The 16,869-nt window shown below is 37.9% G+C and overlaps 1 protein-coding gene across 1 annotated transcript; it reads right to left on the bottom strand.

Annotated features, from left to right (window-relative positions):
* Window positions 1-1,120: 1,120 nt before the first annotated feature.
* On the bottom strand, window positions 1,121-3,795 carry LOC107830124 (PLASMODESMATA CALLOSE-BINDING PROTEIN 1). Its single transcript, XM_016657606.2, has 4 exons — window positions 3,483-3,795; window positions 3,110-3,352; window positions 2,971-3,004; window positions 1,121-1,782 (listed from the first exon to the last, which is right to left on the bottom strand). Exons 1-4 carry the CDS (start codon window positions 3,535-3,537, stop codon window positions 1,521-1,523), a joined length of 594 nt encoding a protein of 197 aa, XP_016513092.1. The 5' UTR covers window positions 3,538-3,795; the 3' UTR covers window positions 1,121-1,520.
* Between the last annotated feature and the right edge of the window lie 13,074 nt (window positions 3,796-16,869).

Here is a 16,869-nt window from a genome sequence, read left to right as displayed (position 1 = left end):
GGGTAAGGCGGGGTTGGATTAGGGTTGATCTTAGATGGTTTGCAGTTTATGTTGAACCCACACTATTCTTGTTGTTTATCTTAGATTCCTTAGACTCTGGTTACTGTTATTGCAAGTCATTCATCTTTTGATTTTTATGCTTCTGTTACTATAATGGTTTTTACTGGAGTTACTAATGAATTCTCTTTTCTTTTCTTGTTTTTCTTTATTTTCGTCGTTCTGAGCCGAGGGTCTATCGGAAACAACCTCTCTGTCCTACCGGGGCAGGGGTAAGGTCTGTGTACACATTACCCTCCCCAGACCCCACTATGTGAAATTTTACTGGGTAGTTATTGTTGATTTGAAGGGTTTTTCACGTTAAAGTTTTGTGTTCTTTATCTTCTTTATTTTCGGGTGTCGCTTCCTCGACATAACACTGACACTGTAAATAACTTACCGAATTTCACACTGACACCATTCATCTCTACCTTACAAGACAAAGGTAAAAAGCCAAGATTCCTTCGGCTTTAAAGACAAGTTGGTTGGAAGACAAGTTATGTTGGGATTAATTATACTGAAATTAGTCATGCTTGGATTAGCTATTTTTATATTATTTGGAAGACAAGTTATGTTGAAATTAATTATACTGAAATTAGTTATGCTTGAATTAACTATCATGATAATATTTCTTATTGACGGTTAGATATATTGTATTAATTAATCCTTGGATTGTCAACTTTACTATTTTATCCTAAAATAACTTATCCAGGATTACTAACCAAACAAGAGGTAAAGTTACCCAAGATTACTAAACAAATGAGAAATAAAGTAGTAGTGATAAATTTTTATCCCAGAATTATTTTTGGTTATCCATCTTAGCATACAACTCCTTAGCATCTTAATTTAGACGCAAAAAGCAAGAAAATCAATAACAAATAGGACAGTATCTAATATCCCAAGATTACTAACCAAACAAGGGGTAAAGTTACCCAAGATTACTAACCAAATAAGAAATAAAGTAGTAGTGATAATTTTTTATCCCAGAATTATTTTTGGTTATCCATCCTAGCATACGACTCCTTAGCATCTTAATTTAGACGCAAAAAGCAAGAAAATCAATAACAAATAGGACAGTGTCTAATACAGAAGGGGAAGGGTAGCGCGAGTAGTCATTGGTGACAATATTTGAATAAAAAATAGTACAGCCTATCTCTACTTTCCAGATATACAAATTGGGAAAAATCTAAAAAGAAGAGTGGCCCTTCTACACTACTGCAGTTACTACTAATAAACAACAGCGCATTCCCCTTAAAGGGAATCCAGTTCCAATTTTTTGATGCAACAAGGGGGAAAAAAAGAAAATCACAAAAAAAAAAAAAAAAGTGGAAGAAGCGTCCACACGATTCCCCCCTAATGACCCAGAAACTCTAATCAATTAGAATCATTCATGCAAATTATATTGCCGTGGCATAATGCTCAACTGTCCCTTATATTCCTTTCAACCTTTTTTCAATCATTCACTGCCATCCATTCTTGTTTCTTTAAACCCTCAAGTATACAAAGCTTGTAAACAAAAGGGCCATTGTGCAAAAGATACTGCTGCTTTGATGAAGAGTAGTAGTTCCCGCGGAGGTGTCGGTCATGCCACTTCCTGTTGGTCCAAGTCCAAAAACTGGATTAGTCCCTGTTGTGGTTGTGCCTGTTCCAGTGCCCATTCCTGTGCCAGTCCCGGTGCTGGTGCTGGTGCCGGTGCCACCTGTTGATGGATTTGTGGTTCCTGTTGTTGGAGTTGTGCTTCCACCACTGTTATTGACAACCAGAAACAAAAGGATATCAAGAAACAACAAAAATAGGCATTCCAACCAATTAACCGATATAAAATACTACCTCAAGTTCATATTTTCTTTATTTTAAGATTTTTGCACACCCTTTAAGAGTACTTGTCTACACTACCCTTTACTCTCTTTAAATATGTCATTTAATTAACACTCAGACTAATTAAGCCCGTCAGGGAGTAGTTTTTAGAAAGAATAAAAAGTACTAGTAGTAATGATTTCTTGTTTTTAATATTTTGAAATACTAATTAAAAAAAAAAGTAGTAGTGCTAGTTAGGCTTGCAAAACAACTAATATTTGGTACTCCATATAAGAAGTTACAGGAACCGAATTTGAGAAGGCAAGTTGCATGATACAATTTAAATGAAGGACCTAACATGATTTAAATATGTTAAATGATGGTAGATACACACCTGAAATTTTCATTATAGCAAAAGAGAAAGGTACACCCTACTCATTGAACATTAATAGACAGATGATATCAACATCGAGACAGCTCACATGCGCATATATTGAAAGAAACAAACACTCAACAAATGAAGATTTGATAGTGACAGTACACTAACAATGGCTATTGGAAGATTATGGTGAAGTAGAAACAGTACCAGCAATCTTATAATTACACAACAATATACCATTGTGTCATAATCAAGTTACACTTTTGCATTTAGGCATGAATAATTGCAACCTTTTCTTATTTATAAACTTTTTCACACCCAAAGACACAGTTTTAACTTCCATTACCAACCCCTTACCTTCAAAAACCTACAATTTGTAATTAACACAAATTTGACATCATCAGGTCACCAATTTTATATTTAAGATTACAAATCTTGCAACTTAAGGTGGTGTATATAACTCACACTAATAAAAAAGAACCTTTTTCTTCCTTTTTTCAAGACTCAAGAGGATGAGAATGAGCTTTAAGTTGAAGCTATTATCATACAGCCAGGAGCAACAGTTAGAACTCTTTTCTTTATTTTAAAGATAAAACTTTTTGGCGGAATCTAAATAAAGTCTAAAAAAGCCAAATAGAAAAAATGTATAAAAAAAGAGAGGCTTTGAAATGGAAATATTAGCAAGATTTCTACATTGAAGAGATGCTTATGCAATGCCAGATCTAACATAAAATATGTCATAAGCTTAGAAAACATACCCAGCAGTGGACTGATATACACATCCAGAAGTGGCTGATGATTCAAAAAACAAAACAAAACAAAAAAGTTAATAAATCTTTAAAGAAACAAAATAAAGGATTAGTGAGTTATGAGTGAAGAGAAAAAGTTAAAACTTACAAGATGGTGCATTTGAGCTCAAAGTTGCAGTACCCTTGAAGTCACAGCTAGCACCAGACCCACCCTTTCTCTGATAATAGCTATTTACAGCATAGCTGCAGTGATCTTTGATAGTATCAGGGTTGTAACAAGCACCACCTTGATGTATAGCAGTACAATCTGCTCCAGATCCACACGCATAATCTATGTTCTCCTGCAGAATCTTTTCATCTACCCCATCCTTGCAAACACAGTATGAAGCACCTACAACAACAAAATTTAACAAAAATCAGCCCAAAAAAGCAAAAAGACTGAATCTTTAAACAAAACCCATCTCAAGAAAAATATGAAAAATGCAGAAAACTTGAGGGCAGAGTAAAAAGTGGCAGCTTACTTGAGTGACCAGTGATAGCCAAGAAAAATACCAAAGACAACATAAAAGCAGCCATGATTTGATTTGTTACAAGATCTTGAAGCAATAATGAAGAGATTACACACAATAGTCCCTTTACTTTTTTCAATAAGAGGTGAGAGAGGAAACAGAGTTTTCTAGAGAAATAAAATGAGAGTGACGGTGGAGAGAGTGGCTACTGTTCTGAATGAAAGTATACAGGAGCTAAATGTCTGTTTTGGTAGTTTTTATATAGTACGTATGAATAAGTGTAACACTGTACAGTATTTTCATAATGTGTTTGTTAAGAATGGGAGACAGTGTTTTAGGAAATTGAGCAGTAAAGCAAAAGCCTTTTGTCATGTAATTGACAGTACCTGTACTTGTGTACATGTGTGCCTCATTGCCTTTCAAACGGTCCTAAACTCATCTTCATGGTCAAAATCTAACTCAACTCTGGTTAAACTTACTGAAAAATGAAAATGAAAATTCTAGGGTTTCCAGTCTTATTGCTGAAGAGGCCCCATGATTGTTTATTTCAGCACACTTTTTCTGGTGTGCTGTCACTCTAAGTTTGCATTATGGTGTCCCTTTGAATTCAATGGAGGTATCATAAAAACTTCAACAGATTCTTCCCACGAGTATTATATAATTACGGCAAAAAAGTTCTAGTTATGATTTGAATATGTTCAAATAGAATTTAAGGTTTCATTAATTAACTAATGATATAATAAAGGTTTCTATAATGAAATGATATAACTTAAGCGATCTAAAATCACGTGAAATTTTTTCTTAATAACTGCGCAAACTTAACAAAAAATGAAACACACTACAAAAATATATATATAAGCGACACCATTTAGCTAATATACATTACTTTAAGACTAACCAAGGGCAGCCCAATGAATTTTACGGTATAAAGTCAAACTTTACGAATGATCTTAATTTTTTAATATATATATATATATATATATATATATATATATATATATATTATTTTTCATTTGAAGTCTATTTTTTTTTAGTTTCTTTAAGATGCAAAATTATTATTAATTTTCTTATATTAAATTATTCCTAATAAATCCTTCCCAATATAGACAATATAGCTAATCCATTTAACCTCTCTTGCGACATTATTGATCTTAGGTAAGATTTTATCAATTTTAATTTTGAAAAACTTTTTCCGTTGAAGCAATAGTAACATGAGTTATTAACATTATTCTATAAGCAATATAGGCATTTGGAAAATAATCAAATCCTTTATTTGGTTGAATATATTAATTAATTAAACTGTTATATTCTAATTGTACTATTTTTCTTAACACTTTTAATTCAAAAAATAAATTTAAACGATCAATATCAGATTGATCATTATGCTTTAAAGCACATCTATATTATATTAAAAGGAGGATAGTTTGACTTAATATTAAGCCAAGTGGCATATTGAGAACAAGTCACTTGGCCCTTTTAGAGAATCTATTTGTTGGATTCTATTAGAGAATCTATTTCTACTAAAAAAATTCAAAAAATTATTAATTGACATTCTTTTAATAATGTCCAATACGATTTCTCACGTAATTAATCATGGTAAGATATCAAAGATAAATCTAGGGATGAAACGGTTAAAAAGGGGGGGAAAGGGAGAACTTAAATGTGGTATTAGAATAATCATAAGTTTTGGAGTTTTATGAATATAAGCAATATCTTGATTTATAATTTTAGTACCGTAGGCACAATCGTGTTTTTTTAACTTTTTAAACTAAATATTCAGATTGGAACTGTATATTATAATGTGTTACTTAAAGTATTTGCAGTTCAAATATTACCATATAAGGAATAAAATTATATGACAAAGAATATGCATAATTCCCTTTAAAGTGAGGAAATCAAGGATGCATGACAGGGCTGATCAAGAAATATAGTTGGAAAGTGAATAATCATGCAATAATCACATGGCATATTTGGAAAAGAATATTGTGACCAAGAGTCATTCCAAAATAAAAAACAATCAAGCTTTGAATTTATTCAAAAGTTCTTTGCCAAAGGAAAGGTCATTAATGATTGAAGACACCCTTAACGATAGACTCTAAACCATAATAAAATGTCCGCTACTTTATAAATACTACCAAGAATACTACATTATTTTTGGAATATAACCCACTAGAACTTCAACCTTTAAAGCATACATCATATAGAAAAAAACTAGGTTGAAGCCATTACTTATTCAAAAAAATGTATACGAAAACTGACATCATCAATGATATATCTATATTATATTAAAAGGAGGATAGTTTGGCTTAATATTAAGCCAAGTGGCATATTGAAAACAAGTCACTTGGCCCTTTTAGAGAATATATTTGTTGGATTCTATTAGAGAATCTATTTCTACTAAAAAAATTCAAAAAATTATTAATTGACATTCTTTTAATAATGTCCAATACGATTTCTCACATAATTAATCATGGTAAGATATCAAAGATAAATCTAGGGATGAAACGGTTAAAAAGGGGGGGAAAGGGAGAACTTAAATGTGGTATTAGAATAATCATAAGTTTTGGAGTTTTATGAATATAAGCAATATCTTGATTTATAATCTTAGTACTGTAGGCACAATCGTATTTTTTTAACTTTTTAAATTAAATATTCAGATTGGAACTGTATATTATAATGTGTTACTTAAAGTATTTGCAGTTCAAATATTACCATATAAGGAATAAAATTATATGACAAAGAATATGCATAATTCCCTTTAAAGTGAGGAAATCAAGGATGCATGACAAGGCTGATCAAGAAATATAGTTGGAAAATGAATAATCATGCAATAATCACGTGGCATATTTGGAAAAGAATATTGTGACCAAGAGTCATTCCAAAATAAAAAACAATCAAGCTTTGAATTTATTCAAAAGTTCTTTGCCAAAGGAAAGGTCATTAATGATTGAAGACACCCTTAACGATAGACTCTAAACCCTAATAAAATGTCCGCTACTTTATAAATACTACCAAGAATATACATTATTTTTGGAATATAACCCATTAGAACTTCAACCTTTAAAGCATACATCATATAGAAAAAAAACTAGGTTGAAGCCATTACTTCTTCAAAAAATGTATACGAAAACTGACTTCATCAATGATATATCCGGTACGAAGATGTGTTGTGGATGGTTCCAGATCGCGAAAAGAGAGATAATCCATTTTAAATGGAGATGTTAACTACTGCAAGATAAGAAGGTATTTATATTATACTGTTCGATTCATTTTATGGAGTTTATGTGGGAAGAAGCCTGTTATAATCTACTTGCAATATAAATGCATATTCTGCTTCATGACAATTTTTCGATAATCGGGTCGAGGAAGTCAAGTGGCAAAGTAACTCAAGATACTAACATTGCTAAACCTAGACCAAAGGCTGATTCAGGCCTTTGCTATTTAATTTAATGAGGTAGTCAATTTGTATTTACTACAGTATCATATAAAATATTGGATAGTATTTTCTCTTAAAGTAGTGTTTAGATGTAGAGAAAATTAGTTCAAGTATGAAAAGTACATATAATTGTGAAAGATGAAAGTCAGCCAATCAATTATTGTAGTAAAAAATAACATCTAAATGAGATTTTTGCACAGGCTGAGAAAATTATGAAAGTATTCAAGAAAATAGTAAAGGTAACTGTCACACCTCCTTTTTGCGCGCCCGCCCCGAAGGGTTAAATGCGCGGGTGGAGTTTTTCCAATTTAAGTGACAATATTCGAAATGGGATTATTTATTTAATTCAGAGTCGCCACTTGGGAAAGGTTTGGCTTTTGGTGTCCCAAGTCACCGGTTTATCTTGAATCCCAAATCGAGGAGATTTTCGACTTTTCCAAATGAAGTCTGCGAACCAGAAATTCTAAGTAAGGAATTCTGTTGACCCGAGGGAAGGTGTTAGGCACCCTCGAATCCCGTGGTTCTAGCACGGTCGCTTAAATTGTTATAATGGCTAAATATCTGATTTAAATACATGTTGTGACTTATGTGCTTTTATTAAGTTTTAACCGCTTTTATTATTATCATTTATTTTTATAGAATTGCAACGTCGTGAAAATGTATCTCGAACCACGTCACAATCAATGCACCCGTAGTTGTTAACACATTTCGACTCCGTTGAGATTTGAATTTGGGTCACATAAATGCGCACCCGAATTTAAGAATGTAATTTGATTAAGTCGCGCCTAAAGAATCTAACGCGTTATTGTCTTCGGGGAGGGCAGTGGAATTCACTAAACAGCCCGTCCCAAATTCTAAGTATTTATTATGACCAATTATTGAGGGCCCCGCAATTTGCCTTTTTATTCGGCGAGGCTCGTCTCATTGTTAGAAAGGATATCCTAAAGTTGTTACATTTCTAGTGTGTTTGTTTCTAAAAATAGAAGAAAAGATGCATGCTAACCTCATTATAATGCTTTGGCCAAATCCAGATTTTTAGTTAATCGTCTGATTAATTATGTACAGAGTGAAGAAACGTTGTACCTCATGAAACATACTTTTAACTTGATAGAAGAATTATATACAAGATTGATGAAATGCTACGACTGCTGCAAGAGCTCCCTAACTCTGACTTATTTAGACAAGATTAATTAAAACTACTTATTAGAAAATGCGACTAATGATATTTGAAACTCATCCTATAAACTGCCTAATGAAACTGAAACTCAAGAATCTGAAATTGTATTATCTTTAGCTAGATTTAAAACAACCATTTGCCCTTACATATTCAAAGCATGCTGAAAGAGCGAGTTTAAGTTAAACAATCGTATTAAATAGCTGCACATTTCATGAATTGTATTTACATCTTGTATACTACTTAAACGAATAAAATGTCGCAGTTTAAGATTGGCATAGACTTTAATTAAGTACCACCTTAATAATGTATCTCTATTAGGCTAACTGACTAGAGACTTACATATCTTAACAACATTTATATAAAAAATTCGTAAGCAATGCAACAGATGATTATAACATTCTTCAGATCTTTCGATTCAACTTTCATTGCAACATCAGACAGATTCGAAATGTGTACCTGAGGAAATGCTTACAATGAAGAAAGTAGGGGAGTCAGTTGAGCAACAGTGCAAGCGGAACAGCAGTAACAGATGAACAACAGCAGGACAAATTCCCAGTGCAAAAAATGCTATTTAGAGCCAATGAAAGATGGCAGAATGTTGCAAATTCCCAGCAATATAGAATCAGAATTTAACCAGAATGGATCCAGAACTGAACTGATATTACACACAACCAATAATCTCAAACAAAACTCAGGATAGATCAATATAGAACAGGCAAAATCCAGACTAGTTGAGAATCAAGACAGAGATGAAAAATGCAGTTCCCTTCTTCTGTGTTAGGCCTCTCTTTATCTATTTCTGTCCGTGTGTTTTCAGATCACTCTCCCTTTCCTGTTTTCTTGTCAATGCCCCTTATCAGTGTATTCCCTTCCCTCTAATGGTTCTCCCTCTGTATGTGTGTCTATATGTGTATATGTATGTATTTTTGCTCTCTCTTCTCTTTATTCTCCCAGTCTATCCGATCTCCTCTATGTCTGTCTGTGTCTTTTCTATCTCTTAATGTGCCTCCCTTTTATAAGCCTCAACATCAAACCTTTTACAGCCTGTTAAATTAATCAGATACCCCTCCCATGTGCCCGTCTCTTTTCAGTTTCCACTCAGCTATTTAAGTATTAATCCCATGACATTCCCTTGGCAGGCTTTAACTTTTAGCAATGTTTTATTATTTCTGAAACTTACAACAGAATATGGGCAGCAGGATGTAGTCTGACAGCACATGCTGTCAAACTATTTTTAAATCAAACAAAAGCCTTTATGCACATGTTGTGCACAAATGCACATGTTGTGCACAAGTGTACATGCCCTCCAATTCTGACTGCAACTAAACAAAACCAAACCTTTTATACTTCTGATTCAGATTAACAAACTATAAGTAGCTGAATTCAATTCCTAACTGATTCAACAATGCTAAACAGAAGCAGATCAATTTGTATGTTGTTCAAACATCTGAAACTAATTAACGACATATGTCGACTCGACTATACTAGTTATAACTCATACAATCGTAACCTAAAATCAGACATTTAACAGTATCGAACACATGATTCGGATTGCACTGACTAAGCAAAATTACATGGGAGGAATCAGTTGGTCAGTTCACCTTTGAAATTCAATTAATTGCACAGCAAATACATACAAATTATCAGAACAATTAGAAGAAAGACTCAATCAAACAACAAAGGTTCAGGCGAGGTGGACAGGGCACTGTTGATAAAATTCAAAGACACAAAAATCAAAACAAACATGAACAAACTTTTAGCCAATCACATGGACTAAACAGAAATAAGAAAATAAAAAGCAAGACTCACCTCATATCTTTGAAAAATCAAAAGATTCCAACTCGGATTCGGACAGACCTTTCTTAAGGCTGAACGGGCTTTAATCGAAGTGTTTCTCAGATGAGAAACACTTCGATTAAGGTCCATTAGACCTTAATCCTTTGGTTTGAACGGATATGGACCAGTGACGAGGACCTTTAAAGTTCCAAAAAATTAGATCCAGGATTCGGGCTTCCCTGGTCAGATTCGGACCAAACCAAGTATGGTTTGGTCACGAGGGGGTTTGGGGAGTGTCTGGTATGAATTTGAAGCAGATCGGTGTAGATCAGGTTCCGACTCGAATCTTCAAATGAAGATTCGAGAAGGTGGGATAAGATTCGAAGCATGGGGTTGATAGATTTGGGTTCAGGATGGCATGGGGGTTCTATGGTGTTCAGGGGAAGGTCACCGGCGTTCATGCCGCCGGCTTCCATGGTGAAGGATACAGGGGCGGCTCTAGGGTTTGATGGGGGATGAGGTTGAAGACGGAGGCCGGGGTATTGGATAGGGGGTAGGGTATGTTAAGGGCTTATATATGGAATGAGTAGGCGGATCTCGACCGTTAGATCAATTTAGATCTACGGTCTGGATCTGATGGCTTAAGTGGAACGGTGTCATTTCGAGGGTAAGGGGTTTGGGTTGGTCCGGGTGGAAACGGGTCGGGTTCCTCAGTGGGTTGTGGGGAAATGATCTTGGCCGTTGATCAATCTGAGATCAACGGCCCAGATCAGACTGCAGTAAAACGGTGTCGTTTGGAAGGCCCCTGAGGCCAGCTGGTCTGGACCGGGTTTGGGCTGAGTTTGTTTTGGGCCAATTTATTTAATAAATTGGCCCAATCCGGAAGAAGAAAGGCCCCTTTTCTTTTTTTTATTATTTTTATTTCTTTTCTTATTTATTTTAAAAACAAAACTAAGCCAAAAAATCAAACTAAAATTAAATACACACTCAATACAATTATTTGCACACACACTAAAGATATTTCAAAATAGGTAAAATCAAACAAAACAAAATTACGGACAAAGGGGCCTGTTTATGCCTTTCTATGTTGCGGTTCAGATTATGCATGACACGTACACATTTATTTTTTGAATTTTGTTTTAATAAAGTAAATAAATAAAAATGGGCCAAAGTCGCAAATAAATCAACAAAGTGCCGTACAGAAATCCAAAATTGTACAGCAGGACCAATTTTTATTCTCTTGGAGCGACTGTCGCGCAAAAACAAAAATCACGTGCTCACAGCTGCCCCTCTTTGTTCGGAAACACGAAGAGTTTTCGTGCAAAGATAAAGTGAGCGTGTATGAGCGATTTTTGCCTATGGACCACTCCGTATGAAGCATGTTTTTTTTGAAAGATCTGACCGAATCTTGCTTCAAAGATTTCCTACATATCCTGGGCTAAACAGGAATCAGGTCAATGTAGTTCGAGAAGTTTTGGTAGCTGGGACTACCATGAGACTGTAATGCTTGCTGCTACTGCTGCTGCTGTTGTCACTGCTACATTACTGACCGCCTTATTACAACCAAACGAAAATTGGAAACTGAACTAACTACTTATATGCATGTCAACTGCTAGTTACAAGATTCCTATCTATGATTCTTTTACGACTTGATCTTGGGTCTTAGCTGCTCCTGCTTGTAGACTCCGATCTGAATCTTGATGCTTGCGAGTTGCGGCGACTTGTTCAACCTCTGGGATACTGAGTGAGACACGATTGGCAGGGTTTAGGACCTTAGTCAAACGTTGGAATCGATCTGCTCTCCATTCACTCTGATATCTCTGGATGTCTTCTCTTTTTTTTTTGGTTTTGAGTTGAGACTCATCTCGTGGGTCATTTCGATCCGTGTGGCTCGAGGTTAGACCTGCGGGGGAAAAAAAACAAACAAACGAACGAAATTTTCTGCCCCAGTTTCACTAGGAAAATTTCGTTAATTATTCACCAGGAAGTTCATAAAATTGATGAAAGAGGATATGCATGCTCAGTTCAGGGCTGGAGCCCTAACACCGGCTAGCTGGGGAGAGGTTCGGTTTGGGGTTTAAAACCCTAACGCCGAACAAAAGAAGAATTCAGTTTAGGGTTAAAACCCTAATGCTGACTGCACGGAAAAGCTCAATTTAGGGTTTAAAACCCTAATGCTGGCTGGAAGGAAAAGTTCAGTTTAGGGTTTAAAACCCTAATGCTGACTAAAAGGAAAATTCAGTTTAGGGTTTTAAAACCCTAATGCTGACTAAAAGGAAAATTCAGTTTAGGGTTTTAAAACCCTAATGCTGATTGCATGGAAAAGCTCAGTTTAGAGTTTAAAACTCTAATGCTGGCTGAAAGGACAAAGTTCAGTTTAGGGTTTAAAACCCTAATGCTGATTACATGGAAAAGAGTTCTCGGGTTATGCCGAAAAGATTCATCGAGTCATGCTGGGAGGATTCATCGGGTTATGCCGGGAGATTCATCGGGTTATGCCGGGAAGATTTATCGGATTATGCCGAAAAGATTCATCGGGTTATGCCGGGAGGATTTATCGGGTTATGCCAAGGGGATTCATCGGATTATGCCGGGAAGATTCATCGGGTTATGCCGGGAAGATTCATCGGGTTATGCCGGGAGGATTCATCGGGTTATGCCGAGGGGATTCATCGGGTTATGCCGAGAGGATTCATCGGGTTACGCCGAGGGGATTCATCGGGTTATGCCGGGAAGGTTTATCGGGTTATGCCGAAAAGATTCATCGGGTTATGCCGGGAAGATTCATCGGGTTATGCCGGGAGATTCATCGGGTTATGCCCGGGGGATTTATCGGGTTATGCCGGGAAGATTCATCGGGTTATGCCGGGAGGATTCATCGGGTTATGCCGGGAGGATTCATCGGGTTATGCCGAGGGGATTCATCGGGTTATGCCGGGAAGATTCATCGGGTTATGCTGGGAAGATTCATCGGGTTATGCCGGGAAGATTGATCGGGTTATGCTGGGAAGATTCATCGGGTTATGCCGGGAGGATTCATCGGGTTATGCCGGGAGGATTCATCGGGTTATGCCGGGAGATTCGGGTTATGCCGAAAAGATTCATCGGGTTATGCCGGGAGATTCATCGGGTTATGCCGGGGAAATTCATCGGGTTATGCCGGGAAGGTTCATCGGGTTATGCCGGGAAGATTTATCGGATTATGCCGAAAAGATTCGTCGGGTTATGCCGGGAGGATTCATCGGGTTATGCCGGGAGATTCGGGTTATGCCGAGAGATTCATCGGGTTATGCCGGGGAAATTCATCGGGTTATGCCGGGAAGGTTCATCGGGTTATGCCGGGAGGATTCATCGGGTTATGCCGGGAGATTCGGGTTATGCCGAAAAGATTCATCGGGTTATGCCGGGAGGATTTATCGGATTATGCCGAAAAGATTCATCGGGTTATGCCGGGAGGATTCATCGGGTTATGCCGGGAGATTCGGGTTATGCCGAAAAGATTCATCGGGTTATGCCGGGAGATTCATCGGGTTATGCCGGGGAAATTCATCGGGTTATGCCGGGAAGGTTCATCGGGTTATGCCGGGAAGATTTATCGGATTATGCCGAAAAGATTCGTCGGGTTATGCCGGGAGGATTCATCGGGTTATGCCGGGAGATTCGGGTTATGCCGAAAAGATTCATCGGGTTATGCCGGGAGATTCATCGGGTTATGCCGGGGAAATTCATCGGGTTATGCCGGGAAGGTTCATCGGGTTATGCCGGGAAGATTCATCGGGTTATGCCGGGAGATTCGGGTTATGCCTAAAAGATTCATCGGGTTATGCCGGGGATTTTGGGTAGGAAAAGTTCCTTGGGTTATGCCAGGGAGATCTATCAAAATGCATGAAAATGTTATGGGAAACTTACCTTTGGTCGTTTTCTGCTGCAGGGTTGTTTCAATGCTTGCGCGCTTTATCTCTTTTGGGCTACACCTGCTTCTTGCACAGCTACTTTGTGTCGCACCTGTCTCAATTTTCTTAAACAAAGAAAGATTATTAGTTTGACAACGGCGGTTGGTTTGGGGGCCTTGATTGTTCCAATTGCTCTGTCTTGGCCCAATTCTTGTTGAGAAACTCTGCTATCGATTGGATTCACACGCGAAAATCTTTGGACTACTCAGACTTGCGTTTCCAGATTTTGTGATGATTTGCCTTATAAGGCTTGGTATTTTTTTCGCCCCGTTCTGCTTGGGGATCTCTGTGGGGACTTTATCAGGGAGACTCTGTGAGGATTTTTTTTTTTCTTTTTTAGCAAACTTGTTGGGGATGTGCTGGGGTGGACTTCCTTGGGGAATTTGTACAAGGGGAGATTCCATGGGGATTTGTAATAAGGGATACCCTGTGGGGATTTGTCGGTTTTGGAAGCAAATCAACTACCATGGCCAGTCGGGATGGGACTGACGCGCCACTGAAGTCGTACATTTTATTTGACTCTTGCCGAACGGAGCCCTGTAAAACCGGTCCTGCCACCTTTCTTTGCGATTACTACGGAATTAAGAGTCAGATCGAAAAGAACTCAAAGAGAACTATGTAAAGGAGAACATATGAGTTTAAAGAGAAACGCCCCTTTCGGGGAGAAAAGAGGGACTTATCTGGAGTGTATGCCAGTTTCAAACTGACATGACATGCCTTTTGGACTGGATGCCCGACCTCCGAGAACTTGCATTTCCTCATGAATCAAAACAGATCTATATTTTTTCAAAAACTCGGGAACCTTGCTAGGACTTTCTGAGGTGGAATCATCTTTTTGGCCGACAACGCCCTTTGCGGGTTTTCGCTAGTCGACCTCTCTCATTTCTCTTCTTACTGTCGCCTGCTAGTACTCCTTGCGAGTTTTTACTAAACAAGCTCTCTCATTTCAATTTCTCTTCTCTCGTCGCCTCACGGTGCCCAAAGGTTTTCACCGACAAGACTCTCTCATCTTTATTCTCCTCATTTTGTTGTATCAGACCCAAATAATTCCATCTTCCCATTTTGAAACGCTTTGGTGATTGATCAGAAGGACTTGGACAACGACTTGGGGTGAAAAGAATGTGGATTGAACTACAACTTTGGAACCTTTTGGGTGGGATTATTGCCGAATTATTATAACTTCTGCCCCAGTTTTACTTTCGGGGGAATTCCTAGATTTTATTGTTGGTGTGACTGAACCTCAAGGAGAGGTTGCCTACGTATCCTTTCGGAATCAAGTCAAACGTAGTTCAGGCACACTTTTGTTTTTTTTTTTTGGATTTTTGTTTTTGTTTTTGTTTTTTTTTGTTTTCGTTTCTGTTTTTGTTTTGTTTTTTTTTTCACTTTATTTTCAACAATATTTTCAGGTTCCAAAGAGGGTAATCAAAGAAGAGTAACCAGCTCAAATGGGTTTTGCAAAGGGTTGATAGTGTTTGGGTAGCGAGAATGAAAGCCTTCGTCATCTCAAACTGTGCAAAGATACCGCCAGAGTGATTTAGACATATCACCGCACCTGCTTTCCAAGCAAGGCTGACGTCGTTTCTTTCGACGTCGCCCAGATACAAATGCTCCATTTGGTAACGTTCTTCAATGACGTATGGACCATTCTTTCTGGGTATAATTGCCCGTGACAAACCGCAGTTATTAAGGTTATCATTCTGTACGGGTCTAAACCCATTTACTGCTCTCAAATTCTGCTTTAGTGACGGACATTTTCCAAACCATGAACCAATTTTCTTTAGTTGTTCCTATTTTTCAAATTCTTTATATCTCAAATTTTGACTCATTATTTGAAATCTGATTGGAGTTCTCGGGATCCGGGCATGAAGTCCGCAAACATGTCATGTTATTTAAAGCTGCATTTATCAGAATTGAAGAGAACACAAAAAGAAAACATAGAAGAAGAAAGTGAGTAATCAAGCATGATTTCATTTCTTGGCATTTTGGGGAAGACAAGGAAAAAGGTTGACATTCAGGAAATTAAAAAACATGAAACTGAAGAAAAACATTTGAGTCACCCTCCGGGGTTACTCGTGATGCAGAGAAAGTGGCAAGACAGGTTCATTAGGACCTCCGGTTGATCAAGAATGGCGTAGCCTTCTAGTTTTGAACTAGGTGCTTGGTCCCATATACGATACTTCAACGGTGCTAGTGCCCTCTCCTGGCTGGACCATGTGTATCTCGCATAGCTTTTCCCTTGTCGCCTCACATATTCCCTTGCTCTCGTCGAGCGGGGACACCTTATCATCTCCTTCTTTGTTGCATTTTGGTTCCTGTTGTATGCGTCCGACAAACACTGGCTCGTTCGGCCGAGGTTGTTTGATCGTCCCCCATACCATGGAGGCCTGCTTGAATACATCACTTATTCCTTTTTCTGGCTCCGGAGTTACCCTGGGTCCTTTTTCTGTATCAGCAATGGCGATTATGGCTTTAAGTGCTGGATCAACTTCCTCGTCTTCACCAATCATCCCAACTATCGGCCCGTTGTTGTGGGCGGGCAACGGATTATTGGTCACATTTGGGATATCCTCATCTCTCAACACAATCTTCCCTTGGTCTAACAAATTCTCCACAGCTTGTTTCAATGTCCAACAGTCGTTGGTGTCGTGCCCTTCTACCCCTAAATGGTATGCACATCTGACACCCCGCCGATATGATGGTGATCCCGGGTTCTGCCCGTTCGGTGGTATGGGCTGCAACAAATTCATTTGGACAAGCTTAGGGAATAGAGTGGAATAGGGTTCACCGATTGGTGTGTAGTTGGGTCTCCTGGGTGGTTCCCGAGGGCGGAAATTATTTTGAGGAGGTCGAGGATTGTAGTGGTTTCGGTGAGGAGGCTGATTCCTAGGATGTGGGGCCTGCCCCCGATTGACTGGTTGTGTCCGCTGTATATAAGGCTGGGTGCTCATGACCATGTAGGGCTGAGGAGCGTAGGTCGCATTTTGGTGGGGGAAATACTGTTGCGAGGTTCTTTCCGAAGAACAAAGCCCGGGATTATGATATTCTCCCACCTCTGCC

The sequence above is a fragment of the Nicotiana tabacum genome, chromosome 18 (genome assembly GCF_000715075.1).
Source record: "Nicotiana tabacum cultivar K326 chromosome 18, ASM71507v2, whole genome shotgun sequence".
Lineage (NCBI taxonomy): Eukaryota > Viridiplantae > Streptophyta > Magnoliopsida > Solanales > Solanaceae > Nicotiana > Nicotiana tabacum.
Note: the sequence above shows the minus strand (reverse complement) of the source record. Positions and strands in the feature narration are given on the sequence as shown.

Bases quoted from the DNA above. Each gene is read 5' to 3' on its own strand.
- LOC107830124 (XM_016657606.2), bottom strand. From the start codon at position 3,537: ATGGCTGCTTTTATGTTGTCTTTGGTATTTTTCTTGGCTATCACTGGT. The intron at 3,005-3,109 runs GTAAGTTTTAAC...TTGAATCATCAG, and splicing joins GAGCTCAAATGCACCATCTT to CCACTTCTGGATGTGTATAT. The intron at 1,783-2,970 runs GTATGTTTTCTA...TGTCAATAACAG, and splicing joins GTATATCAGTCCACTGCTGG to TGGTGGAAGCACAACTCCAA.